Source organism: Falco rusticolus, chromosome 17 (assembly GCF_015220075.1).
Source record: "Falco rusticolus isolate bFalRus1 chromosome 17, bFalRus1.pri, whole genome shotgun sequence".
NCBI classification, from domain to species: Eukaryota; Metazoa; Chordata; class Aves; order Falconiformes; family Falconidae; genus Falco; species Falco rusticolus.
Window position 1 is genome coordinate 891,772 of NC_051203.1, and position 23,793 is coordinate 915,564.

The window sequence follows — 23,793 nt, forward strand, 5'->3', positions numbered from 1 at the left end:
TTTTTGGGTGTGTTGGTCACGCAACGCGTGTGCATGCCCTATCAAAACCCCTATCAGTGCTTTTACGTGGCGCCTCTCCAAACAGGCAGGCCCGGCAGTGCTGAATAATTAACAACTTTTCACCTACTCCCTGGATTTTTTAGCAGCAGTGTGGATCATTAAGCTGTCAGTTTGGCAGCTTCCCAGATTTAATTCATTTTCATCTAAACGCTTTCCTTTCTGTGATTCTCTTGTTTGGCTGGCATGTCATACCTACGAGATCAGCCTCGCTGCAGCTTAGAGTTATGAACTCCACAGGGAATGTAGTTTTGGGTTTTTTTAAAGTTACAAACATTGTGGTTGAGTAAATGAGATGGGTGGTGTTTCGAAAAGCACAAGAGGCAGACATCCTTTGGTGGGGCAGGACTTTGACTCCTTTATCAACTTAAGCACTTTCTCCTGTGCATCACACCCTTGGTTTTACGTGATGTTTTTGAAGCTGAGGTGGGGAGTAAGCTCTTTAAACATCTCCAAAATCCCCTCCCTGCCAGGTTTCCTGGCCTAGGACCCGAACTCTAGCTGGTCCCGTTGCTCTGGGGTGTGGGTTGGGGTACAGTGAGGTGATAGCAGGTGACACTTGGCATGTGGAGCAGACGGCTCAGGCTGAGGGATGCGGCGGTGGTCGGGGGCTGTAGCACAGCGGGCTCACGTGCCACCCTTGGTGTGGAGACCGAGCCCTGGCTCCCTCGCTTGGCAGAGGCGCGGGGGTAGGAAGCTGCCTGCGTCCTCCCTTCCTCCGTGAGTGTGCAGTGGATGCTGTGCTGCTGCCGCGTTTCAACTGGATGTGCCACAGGCAGGGATTGTGCCCAAGTAACACTGTTGAGTCAGAAAAGCTAGAACAAGTCTGTCTTTGGTCTTTTCTTCCCATATTTGCAGAGGTCATGTCAGAGAGAGGGGAGGTACTGACACTGCAAGTGGGATGGACCCCATAGAGGTCCTGGTAAAAGCCAGGAGAAAATGCTGGATTTGGGCTTCACAGGGTCGTGGAAGGACAGACCCCGCAGACGTCTCAAGTCCAGCCTCTGCTTAAGGCAGGGCTAGCTCCGAAGGTCAGGTGGGTCGGAGCCTCTGGTGTCCAGCCAGATTTGGAAACCCTCCAAGGATGGAGGTCCCACCACTACAGGTCTTGTCACAGCGCTGCACCAATCACTCCAAGAAGGTTTTTGTCCTTCTGTGCATCAGGGTTTCCCTGGTAGCACCTGTGTTTGTTGTCTTTGTCCTTTTGCCATGCAGTGCTGCATCTCCCTCCTCCACAACCCTTCTCTAGGTAATGGAAAACCAAAGCTCGGTCTCCCTGAGTCCAGTGCTCTCCAGGCTGGTGGGTCCTTCTGGAGCTTTCAGCCCCACAGGTCCCAGGTGACAGCATGGGCAGCATCCTGGGACAGGGACCTTGCCCTGAGGGTTTGCAGCTGCTGCTGCACGCCTGCTGGAGTTGCACTGCTCGCCTGAGAATGGCTTAGGGAGCGACGGAGACCAACAGCCACAGCGTCAGCGGAGGCTGGCGGTGGGGGGAGACCGGGACAGGCATCACTGGGGCTGCATATCCAGACGCTGGGCATGAGGTGGGCTGGAGGAGGCAGTGGGACAAGGCTCAGGAAAAGCAGGGGGGAGTTAGGGATGCTTTAGGGGCATCCCCTGCCCAAACTGCAGCGAGACAGCTGCGACCATCTGCTATGCTCTGCTGGCTCCTGCTCCCCGTGCACGGCCCCGCGCCGGCCAGTGGACTGCCGGACACCTGCACCAGGCGCAGAGCAGCACTGCACCCTGCAGCACCCATCCCTGCCTGCTGCCAGCGTGGGGGGCTGCCAGCCCTTGCAAAAGGGGCTGTGGGACCCAAACCTACCTCCAAAGAGAGGAACCGGCCAGTCGGCTCATGGCTGAGCACCCTGCAGGCTGGTGGTGATGGTGCCACACTAAGGGGTCGGACTGGAGCCCACTGAGCCCCACAGCCAGTGGTGCTGGGGAACCTCGCGACAGGGGCTGCCACTGCCATGACCCCAGCCCGGCCATCAGCGCTTTGTGGGAATGTCACCCCATCGGCTGCCGAGCCAGCCCCAGGCAGGACTGTCCCCAGCTGGGCCCGGCAGCCCCTGCTGCGCCCCCAGCAGGGCTCTGTGGGGCAGGGGGGTGTCGGGCAGCCCTCAGAGCAAAGCCCTGTGCTGCTGCAGCCCACCATGGGAGCCCTGCGGCGTGTGCCGGAGGGCAGGAGCTGCGGCAGTGGCCTCCCGGGCACCCGGCAGGTTTGGGGTCTGGGAACGGAACCCGGGGAGAAAGGAGCAGAGACTTGGTCAAAGCTCCTTTCCATCCACAGCTACGGGAAAATGGCCTTCTCTTGGTGGCCGGAGTCCGGAAAGGCAGCGGGCAGCGCGGCTGGGGCCTTGCGGGGGGGTGTGGGGGGGGTGGCTTTGGCAGCCCTTGGCACTCCCCAGGGTGGCGAGGAATGAGATCGGGTTGGCTGGTGACCCAAAAGTGCCCACGGACATCCCAGCGCGCCATCGCAGCGATGGGAGCAACAGTCCCCAAACCACTCACCCCCAGATTTCCAGGGCTCAGCACCCCTGGAGCTGAGCATTTGCCCTGTGTGGGAAAACACCCTTGGAGGCTCCTTTGTGGGGGGAACCCACACATCTGCGCTGCTCCTTCCGAAAGTGCTGGGGTGCTCGGGGTGACCTCCGGGGCTGCTCTGCCCCCCCCAGCTGTGCCTGGCCCTGCGCTGCCTTTGCCTGTGGGGGTGGCGAGGGGAGCCAGGGCCACCAGCCCCCCAAGCCGGGTGTCCTGGGACGGCTGGGATCGCGGCCAGCGTGGCGAGGGTGCCCCGGGGAGCACGAACCAGTTCCTGGCTCCAGCAGCTGCTGCCCCGCCCTCTTAATGAGGGATAATTAGGTGCATCTCATCAGCGCTGCAGACTTGCCCCCTGGCCATGCTGGCTGCAAGCGATGCCCCCGGCAGGACGAAGGGGCTGGGGGGGCGCTGGGGCAGGAGGGGCTGCAGGTGTGGGGCACCGGCGGGGTTGGGGTCTGCAGGGGCACGAGCAGGGTGCTTTGGAGGTGGGTGCCACGGGCCAGCCTGTGGGCTGCCAGCCCCAGACAGTGACCCCGGCACGTCCCGGGGGGGCTTTGTGCTCCTTCCAGCCCTCAGCTGGGCGTAGGGACCTGTCCCCTCAGCATCCCCAGGGGCACATCCAGCAGGCCCGGACCACCACCTGCTTTGGCAGCCCACAGGCAGCACGAAGGCCCCAGAAGTCCCAGCTGGCAGCACGGCATGGCATGGCACGGCACGGCGTGGTGAGCCCCTCCGCGCCAGGCGCTGGCACAGGAACAGAGGAGGCTGTGGTGGCCGGGAACGAGACGGGCTGGAAAGGAGACGGGTGTTCTGCTGCAGGGGAGGGTGGGCTCAGGCAGGACCGGGCTGTGCGGTGCTGCCCCAGCCCTGCTCCAGGGGTGCATCCCCCCCATGCACAAGTCACATGAGGTTGGGGGATGCTGGTCCTCACTGTGGGGTGGGCTGGGGGCTTCAAATCCCTGTCCCGGGGGATACAGGGGGTGGGAGCTCTGAGCGCTGGGCCAGCACCCTTGGGTGCAGGGCTGGGTGGGGGGCGGGTGTCAAGAGCTGTCCCCACTGCAGTGCAGCCCTGCGCAGCCATCTTGGTGTGGTGCCACCAGGCTTCTCCCCCCTGCCAGGTCCCCACCCGGGGGTCCCCGCAGCCCCTGCCTGGCTGGTGCTGTGCCCACAGCCCCCTGCCCTTGCTGGCACTGCACCCCATAACCCTCCACCCTGGGTGGCACTGCACCCCATGACCCTGTGCCCTGGGTCACGCTGCACCCCACAGCCCTGTGCCAGCCGGCACTGCACCCCCTGGCAGCTGGCACTGCACCCGGCTGCTGTGCAGGAGGCTCCAAGCCCTGCCCTGGCACCGCCGCCGTGCAGACCCCTGCCCGCAGCCCGCCTGTTCCCATGAAGGCCCCAGGGCAGCGCCTGCCCCCGGGCACCCCTAAAGTGCCTGGCGGATGAAACAAGGCTGCACCGGGCCTGGCCGGGCTTCGCCTGGGCGTGAAGGGTGCTGCACGGCAGGAGGGGCCAGGCGAGGCGGGGAGGAATGCGAGTGGGAGAGCGGCCGGGCATGTAGCGACAGCTCCTGGGGCGCGCGGTGCCGGGGATCCCACACGCTGCGCAGGGCAGGCGGCAGAGCCCCGGCACAGGGCTGGTGGCCGGCATGGGGCACCCCGTCGCTCGCACCCTCTGAGAGCCAGGGAGCGGAGGGCAGTGAGTCCCCCAGGGGCAGCACAGCTGCCGCGGGGGTCCTGGCCCCAGGGAGCTTGGCTCTGACGTGGAGGGGCTGAAAATCCCCCGGTGGGTGATGCCCGGCTGCGCCGACGTGAGGTGCTGAGGATCCTGGGGGGCTGGGGAGCCGCTATGACCCCCGAGAAGGTGCTGAGAGAGGGGGTGCTGGAGAAGCGGAGTGGGGGGCTGCTGCAGCTCTGGAAGAAGAAGCGGTGCCTGCTGACAGAGAAGGGGCTGCAGCTCTTTGAGCCCAAGGGCTCACGGCGCAAGGAGCTGAGCTTCGCCCACATGAAGGCGGTGGAGTGCGTGGAGTGGAAGGAGCGGCACATCTACTTCACGGTGGTGATGGATGACAGCCACGAGATTGACTTCCGCTGCGCCCAGGAGGACCCGGGCTGGAATGCCGAGATCACCATGGGCCTCGTCCGCTTCAAGAACCAGCAGGCGATCCAGGTCGTCCGCGCCAGGCACAGCTGCCGAGCAGGTATGGGAACCCCCGCCATGCCGCGGGCCAGGGTGCAGGACCCACTGGAGGATGAGGTCCCCAGCCACTGGGTCCCATCTTTGGGTGGTCTGGCTTCCCCATGGGAACCACAGAGGGGGTGCCATGGACGGGGTTGGGTCTGCAGGGTGGTGGTGGTCCCGTATCCCCCTGCACTGGCTGGACTCTGTCCTTTGCTTCACCTCCTGGAGGTGAGCCCCTGGAGAGGGACCTGCTAACACCCCTCCTCCGGGGTGGCCCCGAGGGATATGGGGCTGTTTGTCACCTTCAACACGGGATGGCGGTGAGGACCGCGGCTGGCTGTGCTCCCCAGATCCCCTTGGGGGTGGATCCTGCCCCATGACCCCGCGCTGGCCAGGAGGGTAACAGGCACCTTCTCTCCACAGTGGTGCAGTTTGACGCAGCCCCGGTGGGACAGCCCGCGGATGTGCAGCACCCGAAGAGCAGAATGGAGATGGCCCTCGGCTCGGTGGGCGCCGGGGAGAACGGCATCCCTGCGGGCAAGTGAGGCCACCGCTGTCTGCGGCGCAGGGACAGGGACAGTGGCCCCAGGGAGGCCAGTGCGGGCGCTGGCTCCCCCCATCCTGGGGCAGGACAGAGGCACCGCAGGCACCGGGCTGGCACAACCGCGGCATCAGGCCACATCCCCTTGGCGTGACGGGGCAAAGGACACAGTCAAGGCCACCACCTGGGGCTCCGGACATGGCGGGAGGTGACACCCCTGCCTAGGGGCCCACCATCTTTCAGCTGACGTGGCCAGGACCTTGGTGCGTTGGTGGGGACCCCTGGGCCTCTCCTGCAGGACGGGATGGGATGGATGGGGCTGAGCCTGAAGGAAGCAGTGCGACCGTGAGCTCTGCCCGAATGCCAGTGACACTGGGACAGGTGGACATGGCTGGGGACATGGCTCCCCCCGAGCCTCCACATTGGGAAGGGGCTGGAGAGCTGCTGCTGCAGCAGGGACCCCTCCAGGCACCGTACCTGGACGGTGTGGTGACATGCCCGTGCTGCTGGACACTGTCCTGCCCTGGGCTGTCCTTGGGCTAATGGGGGACACTGGGGACGGCAATGGGGACCCTGACTCCCTGTACAAAAGTGTCCCCAAACAGGACCTTCTGCTGGTTACCGTGGTGTTGATTTGATTTGTAGGACACTGCAGCGTATGGGAGAGCACAAATCCTGCACAGAGCCTTGCTGGTCCTTGGCATCCCCCTAAATCTGACAGCATCCCACAGCCAGGCTCCACAGCCCCCCGCTGCCACCCTGAGCCTCTCCGGTCACCCACGCCGCTGCACCCGTGTCCCCAGGGATTCCCACGGTGGTTTGTGGGCAGGCGACCCGGAGCAGCAGTGCCAGGCTCGGCAGGCAGGGAAGGGATGGAGCTGCCCCAACAGGCAGCGCAGACACCAGCGCCTGGAGCCACCGTGCTCCGCAAGCCGGAGCCTGAGCCCCAGCCCCGCGGCCCTCCGGGTGCTCCTCCCGGCTCCTCCCGGAGATCGCCCGGCTGCGTGGGAATCGGGGAGCGCAGCTCCCCACAGCCCACCGGGTCCCATCCCTGGGCCAGGGCAGCTCCGGTGTGGCTTCGGGGGGCAACGGGGGCATGGCTGGAGCCCACCCGCTGTGCAGGGCCAGGCTGGTGCTGGCTCTTTCCCAGCAGCCTGGGAACAGGCGTTTTGGTGGTTTTCCACCCCAGGAAGCCTGCTTGGCCATTCCCAGTCCTCGGAGCCTCCTTTGCTGAGAACACCCCCGCTTGTGAGCAGAGACAAGGTGGGGGGCCACAGATGGAGCTGGATCCAAACCCCACACAGATGGAGCTCGGAACCATGCCTGCATGTGGCAGGGATGGAGGGACCAGGACACAGTGGCTTTGGGGGTGGCGTGACCTGGTCCACTGCCCACAGGGAGGTGGGCCAGCCCCCAGACCACGTCCTCGCACACATTTTGGAAGGGAATGGGGTTGTCAGTGGTCGGGCGGCAGTGCTGGTGCTCACAGCATTTCTGTGGCAGGGATCTCCACCCTGGGCTTTCTTGTAAATCCCCAGCTCCCAGAGTCAGGGGATTCGGGGAGGCTCATTGAAGGTCCTGGAAGCATTCTGGGCTTGTGCTGTGGCAGGGCAGCACCCAGGGGTGGGAGGCACCCAGTGCAAGGGGTTTTCCAAAGTATTCTAAATTTTGAGCCAGTTTTGGGCAGCCCAACTCCTCATTTTCAGCTTTTCTGCTCTCTCACTCACTGTAAATAGGTATTTTCTGCTTTCTGAGTGCTAGCAAGGAACTGGGGAAGAAAATGGTCAAGATGGGTGTGTGCCAGTGCCAGCCCTGGCTGTGGACATGCCCACCATGGACGAAGCAGCAGAGAGGCTAACCGCGAGCTGGGGAGAAATTTCAGCAGTTGATAGAGGGAAAAGGACCAAAGGAGCAAGGCAAGTCGCTGTGTCCGTGTTTCAGGTCTGGGCAGGGGGAAAGCCAAGATTTTCTGTCCCCGTCCTGAGCTCCTCATCACTCCACAGACTGACAGGCAGCCCAAGCCCCTGCATCAGAGTGTGTCCCCCCAGGTTTGGGAGTTTCTTCTGTGCAGACCCCCAAATGTGCCAGACTTGCAGCCTGATCCAGGGAGCAGGGGCTGAGTGGTGAACACCGAGCCAGCGGTGGGTGGGTGGGCGGGCGGCAGGGCGGGCGGCAGGGTGTCTTCACTCGCTGCCTGTGAAGGCTGAATTTTTCATGCAGAGGAAAAGGTCATGGCAGAGACTGGAGAGTAAATAAACAGCCAAGAGACTTGTCCAGGCAGCAGAGCAGGGATGGGGCCAGCACATCCCCCATCACTGGTACTGTGGTGCTGGCCCACACGGGGCTTGGCGTTGATGGGGGAGGTTGGGTGAACGGGGTGATTTTACCCAAGGGAAAGTCTCCTGCAGGCAGGGGCTTGGGGAGCAGCTGAGCGTGCAGGGGAGCACACGGGTAGGGGGAGAAGGGCCCTGGGAGCATTGCAGGGGGTCTGGCAGGGCTCGGTCAGGGATGCAGGGCAGCTCACAGAGCGTTCCAGCCAGCCCGAAGAGCAGGGAGAGGACCACGGGGAGCATTTCTGATGTCCCTGGAGGTGGGGAAACTGAGGCACGGCAGGGGGCTGGTAGGCATGTGGCCTTGCAGCCCCCCAGCATGCAGGCTCCCACTGCGAGGAGAGGCTGGCCCCTGGGGACCCCTGTGCCAAGGACACCGAGCTCTGGGGCTGAGCGCAGAGCCCCAGAACAGAGCGAGGTGCCCCGGAGCTGCCTGAGTTCAAAGGCAGGAGCCTGAAAATCCGGCTGTGCTGCTCCCAGCCCCCAGGTGCCCCCACTCCATCGACCCTCCCCGCGCTGCTTGGAGGATGCTCCTCTGCACAGGCTGCCCTGTGCCTCCACCCCTGGGGCCAGGGGCTCTGCCAGCACCCATGGCTGCTGGCCCTGGCACCCTTCGTGCAGCACCGGGGGGGTGAGCTTGGGTGCAGGGGAGGTGGCAGGGAGAGCTTCAGGGTGCTTTTTTCCACCTGACAAAATCCCAGCCCCCAGCCCTGGCTCTGGGGTCAGTTTGGGGCTGGCTGGACACCCCAAAGGCAGGGGGGTCATGCTGCTGGAAGAGGGGGTGTTGCAGCAGGATGGTGCCAATGCTTTTTGTCCAGTGAGACCGTGGGTGCCTCCTCCACCATCGCATGCCCTGCGGAGGGGCTGGCAGTGCCTCGCCTCTGCAACCATCCGTGTAGTTTGTGGGTGGGTTTTCCTCAGATAAAAATGAAAAGAAAAAAACAAATCACAGTTGTAGCAAGCAGTACTTTTTTTAAGCTTTGAGTCAAGTGTCTGGCTTCCTTCAGATGCTCCTAAAATTATTTCATTGTTGATCATCCTTAATTATAAGACCTAAATCACTGGATTTCCTTTTGGAACCCAGCACCTGCCCCAGGCAGTGCCAGCCTGGAGAGCTGCCCAGTGCCCTGCTGTGTGGCACAGCCACGCTGTGGGGGAGGGAGCAGGCGGCTGGGACACCCACACCACCGCCGTGGGTTTGGGCATCACCAGCAACGTCCTCTTGCGTTTGAGTGGAGGACAAAATGTTGCCCTCAGTACCGTGGAGCTTGGGGTGCTGAGGGGGGGCCAGGCAGGGATTGCAGGGGGTGCACGTGTGTCGGTGCCTCACCCCCGGTGTCCCATGTTGTGTCCCAGGGAGGCGGAGGCGGAGATGAATGGTTGTGAGCAGCACCAACTGGTGGAGCTGGGGTGGGGGGAGCTGGTGGGTGGGAAGGGGCTCACCACCCCACCTGGCATCACGCGGGGAAGCAGGATCAGCAGGCAGGCGGTGCTGGAGCTGCAGAGGGCAGTACGGGGCCAAGTACATGCCAGTGCCCTCTGTCACCCTCTGTCCCCAAGCAGGAGTCACCAGGCGGTCCTGGTGATGGGGCTGGCTCAGCCCAGCCCTGCAGAAATGGGGATGCTGAGATGCTTCGGGTGTTTCGGAGACAGGTGGGAGGGCCTGGAAATACCCTGAAAATGTCTAAAAAGTGTGTCAGGGTCCCTGCCTGGGCCTGAAATTTTGGATTATTTGGAATGATCTTTTTTTCCCCTGTGAAATATTTTGCCTTAGGCTGAAAAGCAGGCAGCTTTTTAGGATCTTCAGCCTGACATCGCTCTTGAACTGTGTCAGCCTCTTAGCACGGGCAGAGCAGCTAATATCCTTCCCCTGTTTCTAAGAGTCGACAGGATCGGCACTGGGAAGGTTTCATGTGTTGCTTGGCAAAACCACGGGAAGCTCAAAGTGTTCAGTGGGTGGCTCAGCTCCATTTTAATAACATCTTTCCACTGTCCCAAAGTAGGTAATTCCTCCTTATTTAATAAAGACTTTGCTGTGTGCCAGTGGCACGAGGCAGGGAGCATGTGCTGTTCGTGAAGAACTGTTGGCTTTGAGACCCCTCCTCAGCTCTGGCACCTTCTGCAAGCATTTCAAGTCTCCCCGAAGCATTCAAGTTGAGAACAACAACTTGTCCCACAGCATTTCTAGAAATGGAAAGCTATTTCTCTCATTTTGTGAAAATTGTCCTGATTTTGGATCCTGTCCCACAGCTGCTTCTGCACGGATTTACTGCCTGCAGCCAGGCAAAGTGGGAAGAGCGAGTCTCGTGCCCATGGATGAAGAGGCTGAACACAGGCACCGTCCCCAGCTGCACCGTGCGCGGGATGGGGTCCAGCCAGCCAGGGAGGGGTCCACAGGGCAGGTGGCCATGGCTGGAGAAGACAGGGCTCTGCAGCTGCAGGAGCTGTGCTTGCCCTGGGAGCCCAGGACCTGGAGCAGCAGATCCCGAATGGATGAGCCTCTCCCCATCAGGCAGTGGGAAATGTGAGTGTCCCAGTGGGGCTGATGCAATGGGGTGAAGATCAGTGGGGCAGAGACTGAGCTGGGAGAGGTGTCTCAGCCCCGTGGGGCATGTTTGGGGTCTGGCCTGGGGTCTCACTGTTTCCCAGGTGACGCTGTGGTGATCATCCGAATTCTGGTCCACTTCCCTCCTGCACTGCTGGCCGCAGCTCCAAAGCCTCAGGGCATCACCCGCCTTGGGTAGGACCCACAGAGGCAGCAGGCTGAGGGGAAAAAAAACCCAAACCAAACAAACAGGGCTACAAACAGCACAGACCCTTGGAGAGCGTCCCCAGGAGGCTGTCACCGTCTGCTGTCACAAATCCACAGAGCAGCTGGGACTAGCTGGATTCCTTCTGGCAGCTCATGAGTGGAGGGAGCTGCTGGATGATCTGCAGGAGAAACACCCGGGCAGGGAGCACTTGTCAGGTCAGTCACATGGACCCTCACGACTTCATTGCAACATGACGCTGTGGTCCTGCAGCCCTGCGGTCACCATGCTTGTAAGAGGTGACCTCAATGTCACCGTGTCTCTGAGCTGTTCCACAGAGGAAAAACCTCCCACTCCATGGTGAGTTGGTGGGGCATCCTCTGTCCCAGCCTGGTGAGAAACATGAGGCAGCTGGTGGGCTACTGCTGTCTGCCCTGGCATGTGGGGCTGGCTCTGAGCACAGCAGCTAAGGGGTGGGATGGACGTGGTTGGAGGGTGAGGTCCCAAGGACAACAGAGGCTCAGCTGTTGTTTCTAAGTCTGTCCTGGATGCCCTGGGAAGCCCATTGTCATTGTGAATGCCATCAGGGTTGATGAAATGAGGATGGTGCCTGGAGGAGGGCAAGGACAGGATGGGTGCAATGGCTCCAGGGCCGTGAGGAGGGAAAGGGATCCCTCCAGCAGTGCTGTGAGTCTGCTGCTTCAGGGAAACAGCCTTCACGTGGGGCAACTGATGCCAAAACGGCACAGAGTAACTGCTCAGAGATGAATTTTGTCTTTAAGCAGCAAAGGTATTTATTTTGTGCAGCGTTGGGGAGCTAGCAGGTTTGCATTGGACAAACTAGCTCCAAAGTTTTCAGTGAAAAGTCAGGTATTTTATACAGTTTTCGTGAGAGGTTACAACATCTTTACATACATATTCAGTAGATTTTGACACCTATATTCATTCCATGCACAACAGTCGGATCTAGGTGGAGTAGACCTTTCAATTTTCTTTGTTCAATGATTTCCTGACTTGATGGTCTCATCTCCTTCAGGTCTTTTCTAATTATTCAGAGTACATTCCTTTCTCAACACAAACAGAGCATCACCCAGAGCATTGTACCAAACTCATCCTGACTAATCTTTTTTTTTTTTTTTTAAGACCTTGTTCTATTTCACAACCAAACCACTCACAGGGGTCAGATACCTTGGAATTTGGAGGCCCAACAGCTTAAGGAGCCAGGGAGCACTGCAGCCCCAGTGCAGTTCCCCTGAAGCCAGCAGGCTGCCATGGTAGCCCCTGCCACGCTTGTGGGGCTGATGCCCAACGGTAAGGAAGTGCCAACAACCTCCAGGGACTCTGGGGAGAGAGAGGAACCGCCCGTGTCCATCTGAACACATGCAAGCTTGTGTAAGAGACCGAACACAGGTGACCTGAAGGACCACTGGGATGTTTAGGGACAAGTGGGCTGTCCCTGGGGACTCGATCCTGGGTGGGTATGGCCTCCCCATACAGATCTCTGGAAACTGTCTGTTGGATCCATCCCCTCGGCAGCAGCTCGTGGGGAACCTTCACTTGAATCAGTGGCTCCCAGGAGTGGGCGGGGATATTATTTTGCTTTGAGTTTGGCCTCAGAACTGGTCTGCCCCATAGATTTCCAGCCTGTCTCCTTCCTACCCTCCAGCAGCTCAGAGGGCTGCCCAAAACCCACAACCCACAACCTCAGGTGGTACCTAATCAAACAGCCCCTCACCTTAAGGCAGCTCATTGTGGTTTGCGAGACAGGGGAAAGGACCCAAAATGTCCTTATTGTGCCAGCTGGAGAGAAGGGATGGGGAGATCCTGGGCTCCATCCAGTCCCTCCTGCTGAATGCAGTGCTGAAGCCCCGAATCAAGGGGTCCCACTACCCCACCCCTCCCCTGCCTTTTCCTCCTCCTCACTCCAGGTCCCAGCAGGGGATGAAACCAGAGACTGGAGCAAATGGCATCCAAAGCAGCCCCTGACCCCGGGCAGCGGGAGCTGGTTGGGTGCCGGGGCACAGCTCTGGGGAATGCAGCGCCTTTGTCACGGGCTAATTTTGGCTCCTCTGTGCTCGGAAAACAATCCCAAGGCAGCCGGGAGGAAAGATGCTGGAGGCACGGCCCCACTGGGGCTTTTGCCTTATAAAGGTCTAAAGGGGCTGGTATAAATCCTCCTCCTCGGTGGCTGGGAGCAGACCCACGCACTGGTGCTTGGAGCTGGGGAAGGGGAAGGGTCCTTGGAGGGGCCCCCGCGGAGGGTGGGCATGGTGGGGTTTCTCTTGTGCTTGCTGGGACTTGACTAGTGCTGGTCAAACAAAGAGGGGACTGCCATTGCCACTGTCACCGACACCGACCTCGAACCAGCTTGAGGGCTACTGGACCCCCCCAGGGCACAGCTCCCCCCTTGGTGTCCAGGCAGGGGGGAAGGAGCCGGGAAGGCGGCCATGCACCCCCTGCCCTGCAGGACAGGGGGGCTGTCTGCTCCCATCACGGGAGCTGCCCCGCGCATGCAGCTGTGCGTCCCTCCACGACCATAATAGCCTCAGGATTAAAATACCGGGCATTGTCCCTGCTGGGCTGCACGCTGGGAATTGTTTGCTCCTAAACTTGCCCCCCAAAATATCCCAGGGAACAGGTGTCGCCTGCCCCTGCGGTCCCCTGCCATGCAAAGGCTCTCTCTGCAGGGACACTGGGCGAGGGGCTTTGCGGGGTACAGGGGGGTAAGACAGCAGCTTTTTTGCTGCTTTTTAGGAATTTCATAGCGGAAACATCAGGACTTGTGAGGGGCTGAAAGCTGCTCGAGCATCCCAGCCTGCTGCACTGTGCCGAGCAAGTCTGGGTGGTTCTGCTCCCCAAAGCAGGGACTGCCCCATCCTTGGTCCCAGCCATAACCCCCCCTTTGCTGCTTTACCCCACCACCCCTCAGCAACATGCCCTGTCCTGGCCAGGGGGGGATTTGCCCTCCTGCTCTGGCAGCTCTGGTGGCTTCAGGGTGGCGCCTCAGCCAGTGCTCCTGGGGGGACATCACTCTGGGCTTGCGGCGTTGCAGAGCGCGTGTGCTCCAACGTGCACGGGGGTCAGCACTGCACCAGCTCCCCGGGCGGCTCCCCCCCCCCTCCCCTTCGGAGGCTTCCTGAAAGAAAAAAAGAATAAAGAAAAAAAATCAGGAGATTTTCTGCAAAGAAAAAGCACTGCCATGTTTCAGATCGTGGTTTCTGCCTTCTTGCAGACTCCGGGCTTTTCCAGCATCTCTGATGCTGTTACATCCGAGAGGAGCGAGGCAGACGCGCCAGGAAGGATGTGCCCCGTCTGCAGGAGCATTGCTGCTGCACCGCGGCAGCCTGACCCAGCACGCCTGTGTGCTCACACGCGTGTGAGTAAGGCGTCGGGCAGCGAGGCTGGCCAGGCGGGGGTGATTCATGTGCAAACAGCCCAGGAATTCACCAAATTGCGTGGGGGTCACGGGGGCACTAAAGCACGGGTGCAAAGACGTGCAAGGGCGATGCGTGGCTGTTGCCCCATGTTCGAGACGGTGCCCCAGGTGTGTGCAGCACATCACGGGGCACCGGGGCTCACAGCAAGCGTGTGCACACAAGAGGGGATTTGTGCTATTTTTACTGACCACTTGCAGGCAGGCTGCAGTTTAATACTCCCCCTTCGCCGCCGGCCCCGGCAGTGCGCGGCTCTCCAGAGGCCAGGCATCACCTCCCCTGCACAGCCCCCAGGTAAGGCGCTGCCCCAGGCATCCCCCCACCCGTGACTCCCGGGGTGTGCTGGGGGACATGGGTGCCACCATGGGACCACCGGGACTTGCACGTGGCGGCGTGGCAGAGGAGCCCCTGACACATAACTTTGGATTTCTCCCCCTGTCTGAAGCTGCTCAGACATATTCTCTGCTCTCAGAGGGAGGCTTGGGGAGACCGCAGTGGGGAGAAATACCGTTAAAATACCCAGCCGGGCTTTCGAGATTTGCTTGTTTTTTCTGAAAACTGGCAAAACCAGGACTGTTTTGGGCAGCATTGCCCGTGTGTCCTAGCCTGACTGCTCGCAGTCGCTCGTGTGACCGAGGAGGTGAGGATCAAGGGTGCAAGCAGGATGTATGGCATCATGTTGGCTGGGCACGTTTGTGGTACGTCTCCAGTCCCCTGGGATGGGGGAGGATGTCAGGATTGACCGTGTTTTGATTTATGGGTTATTTCTTTTAAGGATTTCTGTAATCTAGTGGTTTATAAGCTTTGTAAGCTTTTCATGGCTGGGGGCATGCAAACAGTGAAGAATTATCTTGTCCAGATCCTCCAGTGCCCATCAGAGAGCGAAGTCTCTTGTGGATGCTCCAGATCCAGCTGGAGCCCAAAAATCCGGGCAGGAGATTGCTGGGGATGCCTTGCTGGGACAGCTGAGTCCCAGCTGTCCTCCAGGAAGCCAGTTTAGAGCTATTTGGCCCTAAGAATTGACTGACCTTGGTAGAGGTCATCAGCCTGAGGTGCAGTGTGGGTCCCACCTTCTAGGGACGCCAGGCTTTGCTGCAACAGGGAGTGTTGGAGACCGAGGGGCTTTGCCCAGCCCTTGCTCACCTCCAGGGAGCCAAAGGCTTTTCTGCCTCCCCTCAAATAAACTTGGGGGCAGCAGCTGGGACCTGACCTGCTCAGCATATCAGTGTCAGGCAAGAGGAGCTGCCTTCCCTGCACGTCCTCTGGGAACCTCCAGAAAGGCGTGAAACCAGTGGCTCTGGCTGCATCCAACTGATGTGGCCTTGAGGAGGAAAAGATTCCTGTTCCTGGGATTTTTCCTTGTAAATCCAGGGATCTGGCAGGCTCTGAGGGAGGTGATTCCTGCTGGGATTTTATGGCATTTCCCCCAGAAACTCCAAAATAGCAGGGGGCATGGGGATGGGACAGGGACAAGTGGATGGAGCTGGGAGGTGCGCTGAAATTTGCTTGGCACAGGCTCCAGGCATGGCTGGGAGCAGCTGTTTGAAAGCAGAATTGGTCCTTTTTCTTTCCCCCAGCAGGAGGCTTTGGGGTTTAAAACAGTTTCCAAATTCAGGGGGATGCAAAGAGATCAAGGCAAGAAATTCCAGCTTTGTTTTTTCAGTTCTAAGGAAAAGGACTAAACCCACTGCTGGAAAATGCTGTTTGTTTCTGAAATATGGCATCAGCTTGTTACTCCTGGTTGGAAAGAGAAAAAAATATTGATTGGCATTTTCCCACACATTTTTCTATTACTCAGGGTTACACGGTGCTCTGGTTTCTTGGCAAGAGGGGGAAGTGTTAGCGGCAGTGCCGGGGAAGTTAGCAAGGCAGGGCATTTTGAAGCAGCTGCCAGGGCATAGGGTTACCAAGCAAATTTAAAATATGAAACCGTGAGTATTTCACCAGGGACACGGCTGCTGAAGGAATGCACTCAGCCGCTTGGCCGTGGCGTGTTGCCTCTTGCTCCGACACTGCCAAGCTGGCTTTTGGCTCCATCACCTCTGCGGCTGCTCGCGGGCAGCTGTGGGACGGGACTCCCCGAGCCGACGTGGTGTGGGGGTCCCTGAGGAACCCCCTTGCCCCTGAGCCTCCCAGCCACGCTCGCCCCCGTGCCCTGCCCCGAGCTGGGGGCGCTGCAGCCGGTGGGGCGGCAGCTCGGGGTTGGGAAGCCCCCGAGCAGAGGCCGGTCCTGCGGGGCTGGAGGCAGGTTGGAGCCTGCCCGGAATGGGGCTTCGCCTGGGTGATGCCGGCGGGGTGGGGAGGCTGCGAGCTGCTTCCCTGCACCGTCAGCACGGGGCAGCACCAGACCTTGGGAGCATCGGAGCATCCCTTCTGCGCTGTCTGGGTTCGGGAGGATTTGCTCCTTTGTTTCAGCTTCTTCCCCACGCCCCAACCCTTTTTTTTTTTTTTTCCCCCCAGGTTAACAGCACGTCGCTGCAATGCCAGAACCGTAAGTAGCTTGAGTTTCCCTTGGATTTCACTAAATCCTTGCCTGGCTGCTGGGCTGCTTGTGCCAGCTGAGTTTGTTGGGTTTTGGAGGGGTTCAGCTGGGATACCAGCCCGTGCTCAAGGCCTCTGTGCCATTCCCCTTGCAAAAACTAGCTTTAAATAAAAGTTGTTAGCTGTTCCGATGTTCCAGTTCAAATCTCGGAGCTTTCCTAGATCCCAAAACAGGGATCTGAGGTAGGCAGCACCACGCTGCTGTGAGGCTCTTCCTAGCCCGTTGTATCAATGTAACAGATTCCCCAGTGTGAACAGAAGGGAGAAACAGCCCTGCAAAGCTCTCATCAAGCACCAACACGGAGCTGCCGCAGCCCTGCAGCCCTGAGCAGGGTCCAAGCATCCTGGCCGTGGGGGGGGTGCCTGTGTGAGGGTGCTGTGGCCCAAGCAAGGGGAGCGATGTGGGGCTGGCACGATGGGCACCGTGGTGGCTCACGTGCCACACCTGAGTGGCATTTTGGCTTTCTGGGAGTGGCCCTGCGCACCCACTGCATTTCCAACGAGTGCTGTGGTCTCAGACCTGGCTCACTCGCAGGTGGCACCTATTAGACGCAGAAATAAGGAGATCAGCTGCAATCACACAAGGTGCTTTTCTTGGCTATCACCTCTTTGTGACTCATGATTTCACTGATGCCCTGTCTCTTCTCTTGTCCCTTATTGCTCCCTCCTGAATGCACGTCTGCCTGCAGGGAGGTAAGTGTCTTTCCTTTCAGGAGCGATCTCGATGCTGCTCTGCATTTGCTGTGTGTTTGTTTTCAAAGGTTTTTTGGTTTTTTTCCCCTCCCCTTTCTCCTAGAGAAAATCCAAGATCACAGCCTCACGCAAACTCCTGTTGAAGGTGAGTCCTGAGGGTTGGAAACTCCCTGGGGTTTGTCTTGCTGGGGAAAAGGAGCCAGGGTTGTAGTGCGTGGTCGGTGGGACAGCGATGAGGAACAGCAGAAGTATGGGCCTTGGGGAGCAGCTCCTGTTGCCACCTCCTGCGTTCTCAAAAATCCTCACTCATGTGGGCTTTGTGGTCCATGCATCAAACAAAACCTCCCCTCACCTCCACTTTGCTGAGGTGGGGAGAGACTTCGACGCCTTCAGCGCTAAAGCCACAGACCTCATGTTTGTGCACCAGCAGCTCTGCAGCACAAGCCTGGGAGCTCCCCAGGGAGCTTGGGAAAATCATTTATTTACTGCCACAGCAGAGCAAACCGATGCAAAGAAAGTGCTGGCATCAGCATCCACAGGGACCACCGCAGCCGTGTGGTACCTCCAGTCACGCTGTTCCCCTGCCTTCAGGGTCACCACACAAAAGGTGTAGGGATTTTTTGATGTGTGTTGCAGGAGCAGGGTGATTTTGGGAGGACAGCTACTGCAGGGAGGGGGTTTGGGAGGCAGACAGGACTGTCCCATCCTACAGATGTGTGAGGAGGCTCGGGGGGACCAGAGGAGCTTGTCTGTTCACGCTTCTGCCATTTACTTGTGCTTGTAGAGTTTGATGCTGGCAAAAGCAAAGGAGGAGTGGGACCAGGAGATCGTGGACAAGCAGTCAGAGAAGGAAAGATACCTGTCTGAGCGGATCACACCGCTGCACACCAGTGGGCTTTCCTTGAGCCAGCTCCAGGTATTTCTCAGGTCTGAGGGTGGAGCGAGCTCCTTGGAAGCATGGAGGGGCGTTGCTCACTGCTCTCCTGCTGTGCTTGGCCCCCAGGACCTGTGCAGGGAGCTGCATGAGAAGGTTGAAATCGTGGATGAGGAGAGATACGACATTGAAGCGAAATGCAACCATAACACTCGGGAGGTAGGAGGCAGGGTGGGCTGCCTGCTCCTCTGCTGACTCCCTCCCAGATGGTAGCTTGGGCCTTGGTGGGGGTCTGTGACAGACTGGGCTGAGCTTGGATGTGGGACATGCACCAGGGTTATCTAAGGGTTGGTATGTGCTCTGCAAGGCGTCCCTCAGCACAAGGTTCGTCCCTGCCTCAGGGAACTCACACTGTCCACTGGGTCTGCAGGGAACCTCCCGGTCACACTTCGTGGGTCTGAGAGCTCCTTCTTGTGGTGCAGCTGCCATCTGAGCAGGCTGGGACAGGGCGATGGCAGCAGCTCTGTGCTCAGGTGGACAGCCTGGTGAAGGTGGTCCTCATGGATGCAGGAGGGGCGCAGATCCCTCTGAGGCTCGGTGTCAGCGGAGACTCCTGCTTCACACAGGAGCTTTTTGTGCAAGGCAGCCATGTGGTGGCCTTCCACTCCTCCTCCTCCTTTCCTCAACCTGCAGATTAAAGATCTGAAAATCAAAGTGCTTGATCTCCGGGGAAAGTTCAAGCGACCCCCGCTGCGGCGAGTCCGCGTCTCTGCCGATGCCATGCTGAGGGCTCTGCTGGGCTCCAAGCACAAGGTGTCCATGGATCTGAGAGCCAACCTGAAGTCTGTCAAGAAGGAGGACACAGAGAAGGTGAGTGATTCTTCTAGAGGCCAGAGATGGAGACATCTCCTAGGGATGCCCTTGCCCTTCTCCAGGGTCCCCCATGAAGCCTGAGTGGGTTGTGCTCAGCCATGGGGCAGTCCTTGTGAGGCACTGCCCATTGCGGGATGTTGTGGGACCACGTGGGAGCAGTTTGACTGGGCCAGGTAACTGGTGGACAATAACAAGTGAGATTTAGAGCTGCGTCCATGGTGCTCTTCCCTCCAAGACCATGTGGGGTCATTCAGCTCAGGCTCCCCTTGTCATGTCCATCAAGCTGCACTTGCAGAGAGTTTGGTCTTTCGTCTTCCAGGGAACCAGAATTGCTCCTATTTGGTGCAATCACACCCAGAAAACACCCAGGAAACTCTCAGACCCAGATTAGATAAGGCAGAGCAAGCCCAGCAAGCACGCTCGGCCTGAGATAAACAGCCCAGTTCACACCAGCTTTGTAGAGAAATGAGAGGGGAAAGTCTCCATAGGAGAGATGGAGAGTGATGCCCAGACCTGCCTGGGGTGTGCAGGCACCCCAATGGCAAGAGTGCGCTGCTTTCCTAGGGGCTCCCCCCAAAGGGGTTTTAGCCTTCGGTCCCAGCTCAGCAGATGGGATGAGAATTTCAATTTTCAATTATTTTTTCTCCCCCCCCACCCCCTGTTGCTAGTATAGCACATTTTCAGTCCTTTGGATGGAAAACTCTGCTTACAGTCCCTAGCGCCAGGTGGTGAATGGATCTGGATTTATTTTAGATGTCGTGAGATGATTTTGGGGCATAGTTTGTAATCTATGAATGTTTGTGGGTTGGCAGAGCAGACACCTGGGCATGCTTGCAGAGCTGCCATCATCTCCCCTTTCTGTTCTGGAAGAGGCTGCCAGGCTCTCACTGTCACACCAGCAATCCCAGTCCACTCCAAAAGCTTGGGGAAGGTGGAGGTGGGTTTTATGTGGGCTGGGAGGTCTCTGCAGAAAGTGTTTTGGCTTACATTTGCCCCCGTGTGCTGGTGTAAATCCATAGTAAGTTCCATGTGCTGGTTTCTTCCTCCTGAAGAAATTTTCTGGGATTTTCTAGTGCAATAATGCAACGTAACCTGGCTTTGTGGGGGTATCCACATGAATCCAGACCTCCCTGTGGAGATCAGACCACTGTTTGCCATTTTCCCAGCCAGCTCCATGGGACGCACGGCAGAGTTGGCCCCGAGGGGGAGGGTGCAGCTGCCCTCCCTGTGCTGCTTGTGTGTGGGGACCAAGGGCTCTGGGCAGTGGGGTGGGACAGCACGGGGCTGCTGACCACCCCGTCACACAGCCATTGTGACCCCCATCCCCGTCCCTCCTGGCAGGAGCGCCCTGTGGAAGTTGGTGACTGGCGCAAGAATGTGGAGGCCATGTCTGGGATGGAGGGGCGAAAGAAGATGTTTGATGCTGCCAAGTCCCCCACGGGCCAGTGAGAGGTAGGGGACGGGTCCTCCTTCCCCTGCAATGCCCCCTGCTCCCTGTAGAATCCCTGGGCTGTGCTTGTGGCTGGGCAGATGCAGAAACCGCCCCCACTTGTTCGAGAAAAAGGCTCCACATGCCCCATCTCACACCCCACACTTGGGATGGGTGCCAGTCCCGCACGGCCCTGCCATGGAGCCGCTGCCGGCGGTTCTCCTCCTCTCCCAGCTTGCCCTTCCTGGTGCTCCGGCGTCTGCTGCCCACGCCACACTCATCCTGCACAGCATGGGCATCGCTGGCACCAGCTCTGGGCTGCTGAAAGCAGCCTGAAAACTCCTCTTCTGCCCACTGCTCTGCTCTTTCCTTCCTGCAGGAGCATCGGGAAGAGGAGCCTCACCACCCCGCTGCCTCCCTTTCCCTCGCTGCCCCTCCGTGCTTTTTTGTGCCCTTAGCCTGAATTCACCACTGAGCTGAAACACACAGACAACTGTCTGGGAAGGAGATCTGAGCTTCCTTCTTTCAGCACTGCCATCAGCCCTGCTCCCGCACGGCCCCGGCACAGCAGCTCCCCGGTATCACCTGCACGGGCCATGCTGTCTCCAAGGGGCCACTGGCCATCCCTCCCCTCCCACCACTGCAGAGAGGCCCTGGAGATGGCTGCTGGTCCTCCCACTCCCCTGACCTCCGGCGGGTGCAGCCTGAGGTGCACCCGTGCGGCTGCACGTGTATTAAAGGACGATCTCCCGGGCAGAGCACTGCGTGGGCTCGTCACTGTGGGAGCACTGGCCAGGGGCAAGTACTGGTCCACAGCCTGGCGGGGAAGATGCCCTGGTCCTTTCCTGTCACCCTGCAATGTCCCTGTGGCAGCACTCAGGCCAGCAGCATGCCCTGGGATCAGATTTGCTTTGGGTTTATCCCTTCCAGCCCCTCAGGCTGCTTTATAGTGCTCCACCAGCTCTGCTGAGACCCCCTGGCCCTGTGCACGTGTCATCCTCCTCCTCTCCCACGCACTGCAGCCCTTGCCAGGCTTCAGGATGCACCAGCCTCCCATGCAGCAAGGCTTGGGTCTCAGTGCAGAGAAGTATCTGCCAGCTCCCTGTACCCCTCCTCCTCCTCCTCTGGCTCTGGAAAAGCCTTTGGAGCTTGCTCAGCCACGCACCGGCTCTCTCACCAGCTGCCCCATCACAGGCACTGGAGCTGTGGGAACTGAGCAGCCTCATGTCAAGGCTTAATTCCAGCAGTGTTTCAGGAGAGCATGGGATGAATCCATCTTTCAGGCCAAACAGCTTGTGCTTCCCCACTAGTTCTATCATTTTCTACATCACAGCCCCCCAGACTGCAGCTGGTTGAGCACAGGCAGCTGGTGATGTGCCAGCTCATCCCCAGAGCAGGGCTGGAGGGGAGACTTGGGGAGAATTCACACCAAATCGGGTCTTCTGCCTGGCTGTGCTGCAGGAGACGCTGAGGCTCAGCCCCCACAGGGTGCTCCTGGTGGCTGTACCAGTTCCTTGTCCATGCTCCCAAGGTATCCAGAGGAATCGCAGCATCCATGGTTTCAAACCTGAGCCACCCCGTGCGCTGTTCGCAGCACACCCCTGTCCCTGTGTAGTGAGCTTGTAAGGGACAGAAAATGCTATAAACCTGGAGCAAAGTGCAGGGGGTTGGGGCAGGTGGTGACCGACTTATTTCTAGTGTGGACATTAGCACTCGGGCTGCCACAACACCCAGCCGCTCTTCACAGAGAATTTGAGACTCTATAAAAATTCTTCTCAAATTTAGGGTTAGGTCAGAGGTGTTGTCAGCTGGAAAATACACATTCTCTCCCTTAGCAAGCACAGATGATCAGTCTTTGTCCTTCCACCTGGTCCTGCATCCCCATCAGCATCCCCTAACTGGGGCCAGGACCGCAGCCAGCATGACTGGAGCAGTTGCACAGCACACAGAGCCTTCTCCACACATTTTTTCCTTTCCAAGCTTAATTCAGCCGAGCAGCCACAGCCCGGCACAGCACCAGGACTCGCTGACCCCTCACCCTCACCCTGCGCACCTTGGGATGGGCTCCCAGCGGGTGCAGACCTGGGAAGCGAACCCCTGTCTTGGCCAACCTGAGCGACTCTGCTGGTGGAGGCGCTGGGGGACCAGGCGTGGCGAGGTCCCAGGGCACTGCCGTGGCCCGCTCTGCCGCACCGCTGGAGCCAAAAGGTTTCAGGTACCCTCCTGCCCTTCCGAGCTCACTGCCCGAGCGGGAGCCATGCCGAGGTGGCGTCCTGGGATCTCGCGGCGGACGCTATCCCCAGAGGGAACTCACACACTCAGCAGCGATCCTGGCAGAGGAAGAAAGATCTGTAGGAGACGTAATAACTGTTACCTGACCAACTGGTATAGCTGGAAAATGCAAGAGAGGTTTCATGGAAACAAAGCCTTCTTCAGACCTGGAACAGCAGAAAATGGCAAGCCGAGTCTAGGCTGAGAACAACCACTCTGAGCTTAGTGCAATTATGCTAATTAAGTATTACAAAAAAAAAAAAAAAAAGGTGGCGTTATTATGGGCCAGGGAGGGATGGTAGTGAGATGTAAGGCAATATGGGTGATGGGTGCTGCGGGACCAGGCTCTGGTGGATGCTCGGCAGCCAGCCTGTGCCTGTACCCAGCTCATCGCCAGATCCTGCGCACCAAGACGCCTGGCACTGCTGCAGAGCAAAGCCCCAGGGCTCACCACTGCGTCTGCAGGCACAGTGAGAGCCAGCCGGGGTGTACCCACCTCTTCCCAGGGAGAGAAGCTGATGCTGGAGAAGTTGCCAATGAAATTGTATTTATTTCCAGAAGAACTGCATGAGGCAGTCCTGTCTCCCTGAACTGAGCAGAGGCCCGGTCCCACCACCCTCCAGGTTGTCCCAAGAGCCCCCAAAGCAAAGCAAAGCAAAGCAAAACAAAACACTGGAAGCTTGAAATTGCAGAAGCTGCAAATTAAATTGAACTGTAGGAAAAATATTAATCAACCCAGTGATTTTCTACTGGAAAGGTTTTTCTAGCAAAACTGCAGTGAGGGAGATGCAAAAGGCTTGGCCTGACATGGCCTTTCAAAAATATCCCTCCTAGCTGGCTTTAAAATGGTCCCTACCTTTCCTAGGATGCTCTGTGACCTCCTCGCTCAGCACCCATGCCTAGAGACATTTGAACTGTGCCCAGATGTTTCCCTGAGTGTATTTGCAGCTCAGCTGGACCTGCCAAAGGGGAAGAGTCAACAGTGATGGGCAGCCCTGGCGTGGGAAGAGGTAAAGTGGCCCCTGCAGACACTGCAGCACCCTGCCCTGCGCAGGGGTTAAGGCCAGGCTGCAGCCCTTGGTTGTAGAGGTTAAACATTACCCCTGCAGCCCCCGTGGCATCTGCGGTGCTGCCGGTGCAGGATCAAACCCTGCAGCTGCAGCTGTGCCGTATTGGCACGGTCATGGCTTAACCACCCACCACGCTGGGAGTTGTCACCGTGAGTCCTGTGTCCCCCTGCACCATAAACCAGGAAGAAATGGGTTTCTGCAC

The 23,793-nt window shown here is 59.0% G+C and overlaps 2 protein-coding genes across 2 annotated transcripts; both read left to right on the forward strand.

The window, feature by feature from the left end:
* Window positions 1-4,181: 4,181 nt before the first annotated feature.
* PHLDA3 (pleckstrin homology like domain family A member 3) lies at window positions 4,182-5,934 on the forward strand. Its single transcript, XM_037410650.1, has 2 exons — window positions 4,182-4,804; window positions 5,209-5,934. Exons 1-2 carry the CDS (start codon window positions 4,453-4,455, stop codon window positions 5,328-5,330), a joined length of 474 nt encoding a protein of 157 aa, XP_037266547.1. The 5' UTR covers window positions 4,182-4,452; the 3' UTR covers window positions 5,331-5,934.
* An 8,127-nt stretch (window positions 5,935-14,061) lies between these two features.
* On the forward strand, window positions 14,062-22,734 carry TNNI1 (troponin I1, slow skeletal type). The gene is made up of 8 exons (XM_037410510.1): window positions 14,062-14,134; window positions 16,301-16,335; window positions 17,178-17,219; window positions 17,859-17,990; window positions 18,078-18,167; window positions 18,642-18,818; window positions 20,163-20,273; window positions 20,630-22,734. The coding sequence occupies exons 4-7, from the start codon at window positions 17,865-17,867 to the stop codon at window positions 20,268-20,270; spliced, it is 501 nt and encodes a 166-aa protein (XP_037266407.1). The 5' UTR covers window positions 14,062-14,134; window positions 16,301-16,335; window positions 17,178-17,219; window positions 17,859-17,864; the 3' UTR covers window positions 20,271-20,273; window positions 20,630-22,734.
* The last annotated feature ends 1,059 nt before the right edge of the window (window positions 22,735-23,793 follow it).

Excerpts from the sequence above, each read along its gene's own strand:
- PHLDA3 (XM_037410650.1), top strand. The coding sequence starts at position 4,453 with ATGACCCCCGAGAAGGTGCTGAGAGAGGGGGTGCTGGAGAAGCGGAGT. Across the intron at positions 4,805-5,208 it reads CAGGCACAGCTGCCGAGCAG|TGGTGCAGTTTGACGCAGCC; the intron begins GTATGGGAACCC and ends TTCTCTCCACAG.
- TNNI1 (XM_037410510.1), top strand. The coding sequence starts at position 17,865 with ATGCTGGCAAAAGCAAAGGAGGAGTGGGACCAGGAGATCGTGGACAAG. Across the intron at positions 18,168-18,641 it reads GCAACCATAACACTCGGGAG|ATTAAAGATCTGAAAATCAA; the intron begins GTAGGAGGCAGG and ends CTCAACCTGCAG. Across the intron at positions 18,819-20,162 it reads AGAAGGAGGACACAGAGAAG|GAGCGCCCTGTGGAAGTTGG; the intron begins GTGAGTGATTCT and ends CCCTCCTGGCAG.